The 12,628-nt window shown below is 52.2% G+C and overlaps 1 protein-coding gene across 7 annotated transcripts in view; it reads left to right on the forward strand.

Moving 5' to 3' along the window:
• The window catches only part of FHL1 (four and a half LIM domains 1), a 61,115-nt gene that overhangs the window by 38,664 nt on the left and 9,823 nt on the right, over positions 1-12,628 (forward strand). For 2 of the 7 annotated variants that reach the window (XR_013966324.1, XM_080795837.1), the window contains exon 1: positions 10,380-10,488. The exons of 2 other annotated variants lie outside the window; for them this stretch is intronic. Coding sequence is in view for 4 of the 5 variants with exons in the window: in XM_080795837.1 (XP_080651963.1) it covers positions 10,467-10,488 (22 nt within the window). In the remaining variant the exon portion in view is untranslated. Of the gene's footprint in view, positions 1-10,127; positions 10,216-10,267; positions 10,489-12,628 lie in introns of those variants that run through there. 3 more of the 7 variants (XM_080795839.1, XM_080795840.1, XM_080795834.1) reach the window with 3 other exon arrangements.

The following is a 12,628-nucleotide window of genomic DNA, read 5'->3' on the forward strand; positions in this document are numbered from 1 at the left end:
TTGAAAATATATTAAGTCCAAAAGGCAAGGTGTAGAATAGAGTATGTGTAGTGCATCACCGTTATGTTTTTAAAAAGGGAAGAAGACCAGACGTATACAGCTCCCTCTTTTCCTAGGCCCAGTATCTCTAGAACCCTAAGACGACACTGGTATCGTTGGTGACTGATGGAGAGAGACAAAGTAGGTGTCTGGGGACAGGCAGGACAAAAAGATTTTTCACTCTAGACTCTCTTGTACCTTTTAAAAAAACATTTTGCTATTTCAAAAATAAAGGAAATCCATACACAAAACAGAAGGTTCAGGAGCAGCATTATTCACAACAGCGAGAAAGCCAAAACCGCTCCTGTCCGCCACCAGACGAGTGAATAAACAGGGTGTGGCGTAGCCGCACAATGCGCTATTATTCGGCAGGAAGATACAACGAAGGGCTGTACCTGCTACAGCTCGGATGAAACTTGGAAAGAACAGGCTTCGTGAAGGGAAGGCAGGCACAGAGGATCACACACATCGTATGATTGCATTGGTATGAAGTGTCCAGAATCGGTAGCTCCCCACACAGGAAGCAGACAAGTGGTCGCTGGAGGGCTGGAGGAAAGGGGGGGTGCCTGGAGTGACTGCCGATGGCCACAGGGTATCTTTCTTGGTGTCGAAAATGTTCTGGAATCAGATGAGGGCAATGTTTGCACGACTTTACAAAGATGCTAAAAACCACTGAGGTGTGCACTTTGCAACGGTGAATTTTATGGTGCGTAAAATGGACCTTAATACATAAACTGAACAGCAACTTGGTGGAGTCAGGAACGTGGAAACTTTAAGAATCACCGTGGGGGCACCTGGGTGGCTCAGTGGGTTAAGCCTCTGCCTTCGGCTCGGGTCATCATCCCGGGGTTCTGGGATCGAGCCCCGCATCGGGCTCTCTGCTCAGCAGGGAGCCTGCTTCCCCCCTCTCTCTGCCTACTTGTGATCTCTCTCTCTCTCTCTGTCAAATAAATAAAAAAAAATCTTTAGAGGTAGCAGCTTTAAAAAAAAAAAAAAAGAATCACCGTGAACATATGAAGCCGTGAACAACTTCCTTCTGTTCCCACTTAAGAAATACTTCCATTGTAAAATATTTCACATAGTGTCACTGATGACACCAGGGGCCTTCTGTCCTTTAGCTGCTTTCCCTGACACTCGCCAGTGATCTCATTTCATTGGGGAATATTGGTGACCCCGACAAACGAAACCCTGCTCCATATTAAGGACTTGTGGTACATGGGCTCGAGGTGTTGCGGCTAGAGGCCTTCCCCGGTCCGTGCCACTGGGACAGAAGGCCACGGCAGCTTGGAAAGGAGCCTCAGGGAACCGTTCCGACTACTCTTGCCCTTTCTCTCCCAGTAACTGATCTCAGAGGAGCCCCCGGCCCCATCCTGCCTCCCTGTTCCCAGGAGCCACTCCCTTTCCCTTTCTTGTATTCTCCTGGGTTGAGCTGAGTCATAGGGTTTAAGGAGCCCTTTGTAAAAGGAGGGGAGACCAGTGGGCCTGACAGACATAACTCCTCCTCCCCCTAGTCGCTCGTCCTTCACAGGTGCTGTGGCACTACGGACTGTCCCCCAGCAGGACAGTTCCCATCGTGGCAGCTGGCCTGTCTGTGGGTTGGGCAGGTAACAGTGTTGTGTCAGTGTTCCCAACTCTGGGAGCTTCAACCCAATTCCTCTTGGGGTGGGCATGGGAGGTTGACCACAACGTGTCTTTGGTCAGGAGCGGGGGAGATGATGTGTCTTGCAGTTCTGACACCCCCGAGACCTCAGGCCGTACTGTGCTCACTCAAGCCAAGTCTCTCTGCACACCAGCTCACCTCAGGTCTGCTGCTGAGCCCTTCCTCTGCGTGGCCTAGTAAGATGATAAGATGGTGGTTTCTTTTTTTCCTTTTTTTTTTTGAAGATTTTATTTATTTATTTTAGAGAGAACATGAGTGGAAAGAGGGGCAGGGGGAGAGGGAGAGGGAAAGGGAGAGAATCCTAAGTGGACTGCCCGCTGAGTGTGGAGCCTGATGCGGGGCTCGATCCCACAACCTTGAGATCAGGATCTGAGCCAAAACCAAGAGTCAAACGCTTAACTGACTGAGCCACCTGGACGCCCCTAAGACAGGTCTTTGAGACCCATGCCCTTGGCATTCGTTCAGAGTTAATTTACGTATTACATACAAAACTAACCTATGTTATGGCCAGAGCTGCTGTTTCTGATGGTACAGGTAGCCTCTTCTCGTTGATCGGCATGGGCCAACTTAAGATCGGAGATGCGATCCACGGATGGCCTTCCTCATTAAGTAGTCCCATCAGAGCAAGCCTTCATTTGTTGTGTTGGGAAGTCTCATCATCCATTGGGCTCACTGGGCCTCATTGGTTGGAGGGATGTAGGGAAAAATCCCTCCCCACCCCTAGACATAAGGGGTCTTCTGTTTTCACTAGAGGATCAAGAGAGCAGTCTCATTCTCCCTAGGTGTCCGCCATCTGCTCCTAGACCCTCTGTGTCCATGCCTGGGCTGTCGTGCTGCCAGAGGCTCATTGCCCTGAGTCCTTAGGACATTTAAAATTGTCCTCATGGAGACCTCTCACGCTGTAACCCTTCTAGGTGGGCTCTTACCTCTTTTCCACATGTCCTCTGTGAAGTGGTAAGCTCGAAAAGAAGTTTTTCTTTTGCAGGAATCTGCTGCTCAGGAATCCTCACTTGTAGAATATAATTGAATAAATAGCAGTATATCGTGCTTACAGCAGCCCTATTGACATAGGTGCTCCTGTTATCCCCATTCTACAGAGGAGCAAACTGAGGCACAGAGACATTAAGTAGAATTTGCTGGCACACAACCAGTAAGTGGTGGAGACGGGATTCGATTCTAGGCCTTCTGTCTCCAAAGTCCATGCCCTTAGCCACTACACTGTTCCCCTGAAACTTGAGAAAACAGATACAGCTGTATTAAACTCAGGGCAAATCCCATGTTGTTTGTCTTAGAACAACGTTAGTTCAGACAGTCTTGTATAAAAATTAAGGTTTGAATTTCTTTCACGGATGCCCTCAAAAATCACGACGGCCCAGTCTACACCATCTGATCTGCATCCCATGGAATGCGGTGGCGTCCTCGCCCTGGGCCCTGGTTTCCTTCTCCGTACCTGAGACCGGCTGGGCTCCTCTACACTTGGTCCATATTCACGTATTTGTTCTTTGACTCTCACACGGCTTGAACACGAACAAGAAAGCTTGGGATTTGAGGTAAATACGAGGTCATCTTTCCAAGTGTGTGACCTTTGGTGGCTCCTGCCACTGTAGCTGCAGACTCCTTCTCATGTTCTATTTGCCGGACTCTGTGTTCCCGTCATTCTATTCACGTACCCGCGGCCTGGCATGGTGAGCGCATTGCTTGACTTCAAGAGGTTTGGAACCACTCACTCGTGCTCCTTGTGTGTCAGCTGTTGTAGGTGGGCCCTTTGCTCCTCCATCAACCTGTACCTTCCCTGTCTTGGCTCCTTCCCGGTTGCCTCAGCTCAAGTGTCTGGTCTCTGACTGGACTGTTGCAGTAGCAGGAGAGGACCTGCCAGGTGTTTCACCTGCGAATCGGACCGCCGTCCCTGAGCCTGGAGGTCTGTGACCCAGACAGCTCGCCCCTGCCGATGACCCTCAGAAGTCAGGGGACCATAAACTGCGTTCCCAAGTTTGACAGTAGCGTGACTGAGCAGCCTGATGTGCGGGGGACAGGGCGTCGGGGGTCCGGACGCTCAGGTTCCAGGTCTGGAGCTGCTGATAAGGCAGTGAAGCAGGTCATGTCCCATCTCTGGGCTTTAGTTTTCCTCCCTGTCAAGTGGGGTGGCTGGGCCTGGTCATTTCCAACTGTGTCGTTACGCCGTCTCTGTGACGGGGGGCATCGCACACAGACCCCGCCCGCTAGACTCCATCCTCACCATGTGGACTGACAGAGAAAACAAGCTACCCTTCGGGGCAGTGAGGTCATGGCGGGCCACCCACGAGATCACACCGGCCTTTACTCTGGTCTCGCTGTGGCATTTTCACGGTATAAGGCCCGTCCTTGCACACACAGCAGTCCTTGTCCCAGAAAGCCAGTCACGTTTGCTCCCTCAGACGTGAATCACGGGGGGCCACCACCCTCCCGGGTCTGCCTGTGAGTGTGGCCTTCGAATCTGGGCTGCAGTACTGCTCAGACAGCCAGATCATGGCCCTCGGGAGACCTGGCAGGCAGGGGGGGACCGAGCGAGGCTTTCACCGTGATGTCCTTCCGACCCTCCAGAAACCTGGATCATCCTCTCTCAGTGCTGTTGCCTGTGGACTTCTCGCTTGACCCCCAGATCCCTGCTTCATCTCCTTCCTCCTGTGCCCTCACTGCCACTCTGTGCCTCATGACCGTACCCCACAGAGCTACTCACAAGGGTTTCTGACCTTTGCCCTGAATTCCAGGGCCACAGCGGTGCGTGATAGGGTAGCATGGTAGTTACAGTCTTTTGGTAAGTGAAGACAGGGTATGTGTTACTAGGTGAGCTCTCCCTGCAGGAAGCAGGGCTCTTGCGGTGCTGTGAGGACATCTCTGGTCAAGGCAGCCAATCCCAGTTAGCAGCATTAAGAATGAAGAGATGGGAGCTTTTCGAGGTCCTGTCCTTTCCTGTTGTGGGTATTAATCAGCCGGGTGAATTATAGACTGGGGTCACGGAATGTCTCGCCCTCAAGCATCTATCTGAGGCTTGAAATGTCCCTAACAGGTGGGCTCGGTGAATGCCAGGACTTAGCATGATTGAAAGGGTGTTTTGAGTCATGGCACATGGCAACATGGAAATAAAACAGAAACATCACAAGTGGGTGGTAGAAATAGACTGGAAGAGAATTTTAACACCTAAAATAGGACAAAGATTTATCCTGGCTAGCTTCTCAGTTTCATGAAACATTTATTTTCATCTGATCTGAGATTCTGCATTCACATTACGTATTTCCTTCTAAAACTCTTCTTGGTTTCTGTTTCTTTGCTTAAGTCATTTTCCTCTTTATTTTCTGTTTTAAGTGCCACTCCTTTATTTTTTTTTAATCTGAAGTCATTATAGTGGCTTACTTTGAAAGTCATTTGTTCAACATTGATTGTCCCGATGGTGATTTCTGGTCAGAGGCCCATACAAATATCTATAGGATGTTGTTGGGATCATTCCTACATGTCGGTGAGACTCTAGGGGGCAGACTCCAGGAGGAGGAGACATTTAAAACTCTTCCTGGGGGCGCCTGGGTGGCTCAGTCCTTACGCATCTGCCTTCGGCTCGGGTCATGATCCCAGGCTCCTGGGCTCAGGCCCCGCATCGGGCTCCCTGTTCAGCGGGAAGCCTGCTTTTCCCTCTGCCTCTCCCCCTGCTTGTGTTCCCTCTCTCGCTGTCTGTATCAAATAAATAAATAAAACCTTAAAAAATAAGAAAATAAAACTCTTCCTAATCCTAGAGTGACATTTTCAAAAATCAAATAGTGCAGGCCGCGGCTCGTGTTTCAGTTCTCTCCAAGCAAGAGAAATTACAAGGAAACCACGTGAGCCCTGGTGCAGTATGAGGTGGACAGGTCTTCTCCGGCATGATGAGCATTTTTGAGGTGCTTGGCTCTGTACGGGGTCTTCCGCTGCCCATAGCTGACCTCGTTGGTGGCAGGCCTTTGCCTTTCGTGGGCCTTCCTTTTCCTTTGCCCTGCAATTCGGGGAGCCTTTGGGGAGGCACAGTTCTCTGGGGCTTTGCTTTCTTTTGGATCTTGCATGATGAAGTCGCCCCCTGTGTGGCTCTTGGGGGGGCCTCCCTCCTTTTACATCTTCACGCGTTTGCCCCGAATTATGACTATGACATTTAAGCGCAGTGACTTTGCAAAATTTGACTTGTCAGTAGGAAAAAGTCCTCTTCCCACCCTACAGATTGACAGGAACATGAGATGGCTGAAGTTGTACCGGGCCTTTGCTGGCAAGAGCACACGGGACAAGAGATACTCCGGAGAGCCCGCCGTGGAATCCCATCATATCATAGTGCATGACTAGCTGCCCGAAGCTCGCGGTTGGAGAGTCACTCAGTAAAATTGTTGGCGGAGGGCCTAGTGGCCAGACAGACTTCTGTGGAGGAAAAAAGCCCTGGTCCAGTGTTTTCATCAGTCGTGGGCTTGGGCAGACGAGGGCGGGTGTGCGAATGGGCGAGGATGAGGCCCCTGGTGTGTGTACACGCTCCATCCCACGTGGTTGTCGGGCTCTGGCCTCTGGCCGCACTCATGGGAATACGTTTTCAACCCTTTGGAAATTTCTTTGGTCAGAGGAGACTATAGGAGAGGGAGGAGGGCGCCACCAGCCAGGCTGCGAGACGTGGACGCTCCCGCGGTGTGGGCCATCCGGGTCACCGAATTGGCTGTGTTTGACTCGTAGGTCCCCGGGGTGTGGTGTCCCTGAGGTCGCGAGCGCGGGGTCGGGTTGCCCCGCGGGAAGGCCCACAAACGCGACTCCCCCGGCCCCACACTGTCAGGCCCCTGTCCCCTCTCTCTCTCTCAACGCAACAGCTCAGATCTTCACCCCCAAGGGGGCGAGCTGTGGATCCCTCAGAAGAACCTCCTCACAAGGGCCCAGACACAGTGCCACTGTTCCTCCTGCTGGCTCCGTGTCCCAGGCTACCCCCCCCCACGGTTGCCCTGACCCCCACGACCCTGCGCCTCCGAGGGTCCCCTCCCCACCCGCCTCAGCCGGGGCCCGCATACCTAGCGCTTCCTTGTCTTCCCGGGCCCTTCTCCTCCTGCCCGCCATCCGCCCCGTGTCACCCCATCGGGCCCCAGCGGTACCCTTCCAGGCTATCTCCCTGCCTCTGGCCTCCCCCCCATCCTCCCTCCCCCCACTTCTTCCAGGCCCCCCCAAACCCCCCCCCATGTCGCCAGCTCCTGATGCCTCTGGAGTGGCCCGCGCTCTCCGGCCCTGCTCGCCGTGCCTGTCCTCAGAGCGCCCCTCTGACCCGTCCTCCGGGCCGGCTCCCAGACCCTCAGGTCCCCCAAGCCCTACCTGAGCCCGCACGCGGAGCTCGGGCCGCTGCCGAGTCTCGGGGCCCCCTCGTGTGCCCTGCCTCGCCCTGCCTCGCCCTCGCGGCACCTCATGCCCAGTGTCGATGCGCTTTGGAAGGAAGGACGGCCTCGTGCTCTTTGTGACCAGAAAAATGGCTCGTGCCACCCAGCGGGACATCCGGGCAGTGTTTGCCTCGTAAACTACACCAAGGCGAAGGCGGGGGTGGCGGCCCCTGCAGGCGGAGCCCAGGGTGGGGGGGGGGGCCGGCTGCAGAGCAGCTGGAGGGCAGAAGCAGACAGACAGCCAGCCGCGGAACCGAGTGGTTCTCGGAGGATCGCTCTGGAGAGGAAGCTCAGGGGTTCTGAGGCCTGACCCTCCCTGAAAGATCGCCCGCCAGAGCGAGAGAGGAGAGAAGGCGGGAGCGCGGCCTTCGGGCGGCGACGGGGTCCGTTCCTCAGACGGCAGCCAGCCCAGCAGCGGTCCGCGCGGGCGCCTCGTGATCACCACGGCGATCGCGGAGGAGACCATTAAACATCACTCTGGTGACGTGTAACGAACTCCACTCGGCTCAGATGCTAACGAAAGCAGCAACTGTTCGGTCCTTGAGTCCCTGGCCCCAGGCAGGGCAGAGTTACCAGCCCTCCGCACGCGGAGCCCTTCGTCACCTCACCAGGGCCCTTTTCTGTCTGGGTTTTGTGAAAGTGGGGCTCTGACTTGGGGCCCCGAGCCGGGGGGACCCCTGTCCGTGCTTCCTGAGGCTTGGGAAGGAACGAGGGGGGTTCGGCTGGTGGGGCGGGGTGGGGGGAGACGCAGGCCCGGGCGCCCGCTCAGACCGGCTTGTCCTCGGCCGCCAGCTAATAACGGGTCAGAAAGAGACTCTCTGGTTTATGTATTTTCTCTCGTGTTTCGGACAAAATAGGTTTCTGGTGGTTTGCTAACTCGGTGAGGCCGTCTGTCTGTCCGTGGTCTGTTGGGACTTTTCAGGACGCTGACGAGCTCCTGCACTTGTCCTGATGCGAGGCCTGAAGCCAGGACTGGCTTCCCGCGGGGAACCTCGGCCTCAAACGCTCCTCGCTCAAGTCTGGTTTCCGGTTCATAAAGGTCAATTACCTGCTACGACACACGTGGTTCCACCAGGCGACCTTTATTTCAGGGACCTTTACTTCAGGGGTGCCGCGTGGTCCCAGCCGGCCAGTCTCCCTGTCGAGTTTCATCAGACCACTGAGAAAGGGGATGTGGCGGGTTGGGAGTCACCCCCCTTCTCCCAGGCTGATTCCTGGACCGAACACATAATAAATTTGCCTGCGACCTCCTAGGTTTTTTTGTTCTGGCATTTTCTAGCTAACTAGGACTTAGAGCTTCAGCTGTCTTTCAGAATAAACTTACTCAGGGCACCTGGGTGGCACAGTCGGTTAAGAGTCTGACTCTTGGGACGCCTGGGTGGCTCAGTTGGTTAAGCGGCTGCCTTCGGCTCAGGTCATGATTCCAGCGTCCTGGGATCGAGTCCCACATCCGGCTCCCTGCTCGGTGGGGAGCCTGCTTCTCCCTCTGTTTCTGCCTGCTACTCTGTCTGCCTGTGCGCGCTCGCTCACGCTCTCTCTCTAACCAATAAATAAATAAAATCTTTTTAAAAAAAAAAGAGTCTGACTCTTGGTTTCAGCTCAGGTGTTGATCTCAGGGTTGGGAGATCAAGCCCCATGTCGGGCTCTGGGCTCAGCAGGGAGCCTGCTTGAGACACTCTTTCTCCCTCTCCCTCTGTGCCTCCCCCTGCTCATGTGCATTTTTTTTAAAGATTTATTTATTTGAGAGAGCGAACATGAGCTAGGGGAGGGGCAGAGGGAGAGACAGAGAGAGAGCCAGAGAGAGAGGCAGCAGACTCTGTACTGAGCACAGAGCCTGCCACAGGGCTCGATCTCATGACCCTGGGATCCGGACCTGCACCGAAACCAAGAGTTGGTTGCTTAACGGACTGCGACACCCAGGCGCCCCAAGAATAACTTTTTCATTAAACATTTGAAGAGCACAATCATCATAAAACTCATTCGTGCACATATCCATGAAGCACTTCTGGCTCAGCTGCTGCAGGCTGGGGAGAGGAGACAAGACCGGCCCCCCGCCTGCTGGGGGTGGGTGGGGGCCCAGAACTGGGCTGAAACCAGTGACATGCGCTAGACAAGGCAGTGTCTATATGGTACTGAGCCCAGGGCCTGCCCGTGAGTGAAGGTCGGAGGCCTTCCTTCATGTTCAGCAGCCAGAGACGCTTTCTGGGTTCCAGGTGGGACTGTGTGTTAGTTTGATATGAGGCTTGATGAACGCTTTCTGCTTCTCTTAATTCATTTCTCAGCAGACACTTATTGTGGGGAATACACTGGGGAAGCAGAGAGAGAGTGGGGCAGGGAGCGCGGTTGCAGTTTTAAATAGGTGGTGCGGTGAGATGTCCCTGAAAGTAACTTGGAGCAAAGCCAGGAAGGAGGTAGAGGAGTACCCCATGCTGGGGGAGCGGGTGTTGGGGTCCGAGGTGGGGCGTGTCTGGAGGGTGCAGAGACCAGCAGGGAAGCTAGGGTGAGGCTCGAGTGAAGGGTGCGGGTGGGTGTGGGGACGGGTGGGATAAGGGCAGAGAAGGAGCGGGCACGGGGTCATGGAGGGACTTAGAGGCCATCCTCCAGCTGTTACGACACGTTAGGTCACTCTCTTCATTTTCATCCCTTTTTTTTTTTTTTTTTTTTACTTTTGTTGTCCCTGACACTGAAAGCAGGAGATTTCATCTGTGGGACAAAGTATCTTCCTTGTGTACATGGTGACTATACAGGTGTCCGTCTGTCCTCTGACACTGAGGAGATGTGTGGCTAGAGTGGCTCTTTCACTCTTCTGCTGGTGTCTGGTACATAGCAAGGAGCAGTGGAGAATGCCCCCGACCTCTGTATTCCTAGTGTCTAACACCTTTTAATTACACTGGTTACCATAAGTCTGTCCCTTATGGTTCTTTCTCTCGTTAGCAGCACAAAAATGAGTTCTTCCTAGGGCCCAGCGCAGGCTGTTTAGGCATATGAAGTGGATTCATAAGGGTGGCTCAGCGTTAAGCTATGCCAGAGCCGAGTCCAAATTTTATTCCGGTACAGGGATGACTTTCTATGTGGCCTCTCTGGCTCTGGAGCTAATTTGGATGCTGAGTAGCCCCACAGGTATTTATATGTAGTGTTTGGTATTTTTACTGGGTCCTATTCTTCTCCCTTGGATCACCTAAAATGGTTAAGAATTTTCTAGTGGGATTAAGGTTGTGATCTCTGGGGAGGGGTGGGCCATCTGCTCTCGGTTATTTTTGTGTTAGCCGCTTCCCCTTAAATGTATGTTCACAAATGAGCCACAGCCTTATCAGCTGGGGTCGAGGGAAGAGACGGGTCTAGGTGCTGCTCCTGAACTTGGTCTCTAAGCCATGGCTTCCCATAGGCACTCAGGTAAAGCTTCCTCTTCTTTATCTTCTGTCGAGCACAGTTTTCTTGCAGCAGTGAATCCATCACTCGACTTAAAGATACTTTTTAATGAAATGATTTTAGGCTTGTCTAGAGGCTAAATAAGTCCTAGTTCATCTCTGTTCTGTCCTTGCTTTCTATTGTTGTTTCAGAGACAAAAGGCAGTGTGAGTGGCTTGTGGGTTTTGTTTTGTTTTTTTTAAATCTAAACTTACGACTATAGTTTACAGTTTTCAGGACATCCTGTGAAATTGCAAGACATTGTGCAAGGAAAGATTTTGTGGTGGTGGGCGGTGGGGGGGAGCAATTCTTTGTTATTTGTAAGCTAGGAATGTTCATCTTGACTGCTTTAAATCGAATTTAAGGTGTGTAGGGAAGGGCCGCTGAGTATGGGGCCGGAGAAAGTCCGTCAGTGACCCACCACATCTTCCCCTCCCTGAGCGGTGGGCTTAGTCCTGCCACAGAGAAGCAGCTATGATCCTTTTGGTGTAACAGGTTAGGAATTATTCTTATCAGAGAGGGGGCAACATTTCAGAATCACCAGAACGTCATGACCGTGAGAGTCGTCGTCTTGTTTTGTAACCTGACATGAAGGAAGCCCTTTGGCCGTGGACAGACACCCGTGGAACAGGGGCGAAAGGACTGACAGCTCGGCTCTCCGAAGTCACCCCGCTTGCCTGTCTTTCCTCCAAAGCCAGGAATGTCGCTGTGGCTCTTTTGCCCTCTCTGCCTAAGGAACGGTCCCCTCTCTTACAAACAGGCACTTCGTCCTCTCTCCTGGCTTTCAGATTACGGGACTAAGTAATTTTTGGTGGCAGTCTTTTGGAAAAGTGATTTTTGAAAACTTGTAATTGCCCACCAAAATGTATTTTATTTTTTTAAAGATTTCATTTATTTACATGAGAGAGCGAGCACAGAGGGAAGAGGGAGAAGCAGGCTGTCCGCTGAGCAGAGAACCTGATGTGGGGACTTGATCCCAGGACCCCAGGACCCCAGGATCCCAACCTGAGCCCAAGGCAGATACTTAACCGACTGACCCACCCAGGGGCCCGCTCATCAAAATATAAGTAATGACAATTCTTTGAGAAATTTCTCCTCAGATATTTTAAAACAAATGCACTGCAATGCATTCTGTGCTTTAATGAATTAATACGCAATGTCTTTCTTGTTTCCAAAAGTTGAAGAGCTGTCTTCCCGCCCCCCACCTCCAGGAGCCATTTTACAAACATGGTAGCACATGCCTGAGATCGTGATAATCAGCCAACATACACATTCTCTGGGTGCAGGCAGAGTGTTCAGCTGTACCACTTGTTCCAGTGGACCTTGAACACGTGGTAACTGGTAGAGTAACTCCCCCATTTTGTTTACTAATTAAGGGACGGATTAGGAGATACATTTGAAAATACATTTAAAAGGTGACCTGTTTACAACATACCAACCTCTGGTTTTACTTTGCGCCAAATCCAAACACGATTGTTGCTTTATGTAAATCTGGAGATGATAAACGTGACTAAATTAGGTTATTGACACCTGTTAGATGATTTTTAAAACCAGGAGCTGTCGTTTTGTATTGCATTAAGTTCATAGGTCTGTGACGCAGACGAGAGAGAAGTCCTCACGTGAAGAAATTGCACGTTGCCCTGAAATGGGTTTTGTATGGACAAAGGAGAGGCTCAGATCATTGGTTCAGGATCCGTTTTTAGTGGCTGTCCCTATACTGAAAGGACATTTCAAGGGCAAGAATGTATACTTTTGTTATTGAATGCTTTCAGGCTGCAAGATTATGCAGATTCAGTTCCTTTACCCTTGGCCTTGCAAGTTGAGGGCCAGACCGGGGGTGATGGGGAGGGAAGTAAGACCATTTGCCCTATTCCATCGCCATTCGTTCCCTTTGCCAGCCACTGCCCAGTGGGTCACACACACCTGGCAGTCTTTTTTGGGGGGCAGGGATAGAAAATGACATGGTGGGGTGAGCAAGTAATCCCACTGGGTCGGGTTCTTGAAATAACTGAAAAATGGTAGTCAGAAGAGCTGGTCAAGGGTGAAACCTGAGCAATGTGTACTTCTAATGACCACATACCGGCTGCCAGTGACTTTAGCACAACTAGAAAAACTAAGAACCCCTG

This window comes from Martes martes, assembly GCF_963455335.1.
Source record: "Martes martes genome assembly, chromosome: X".
NCBI lineage: Eukaryota > Metazoa > Chordata > Mammalia > Carnivora > Mustelidae > Martes > Martes martes.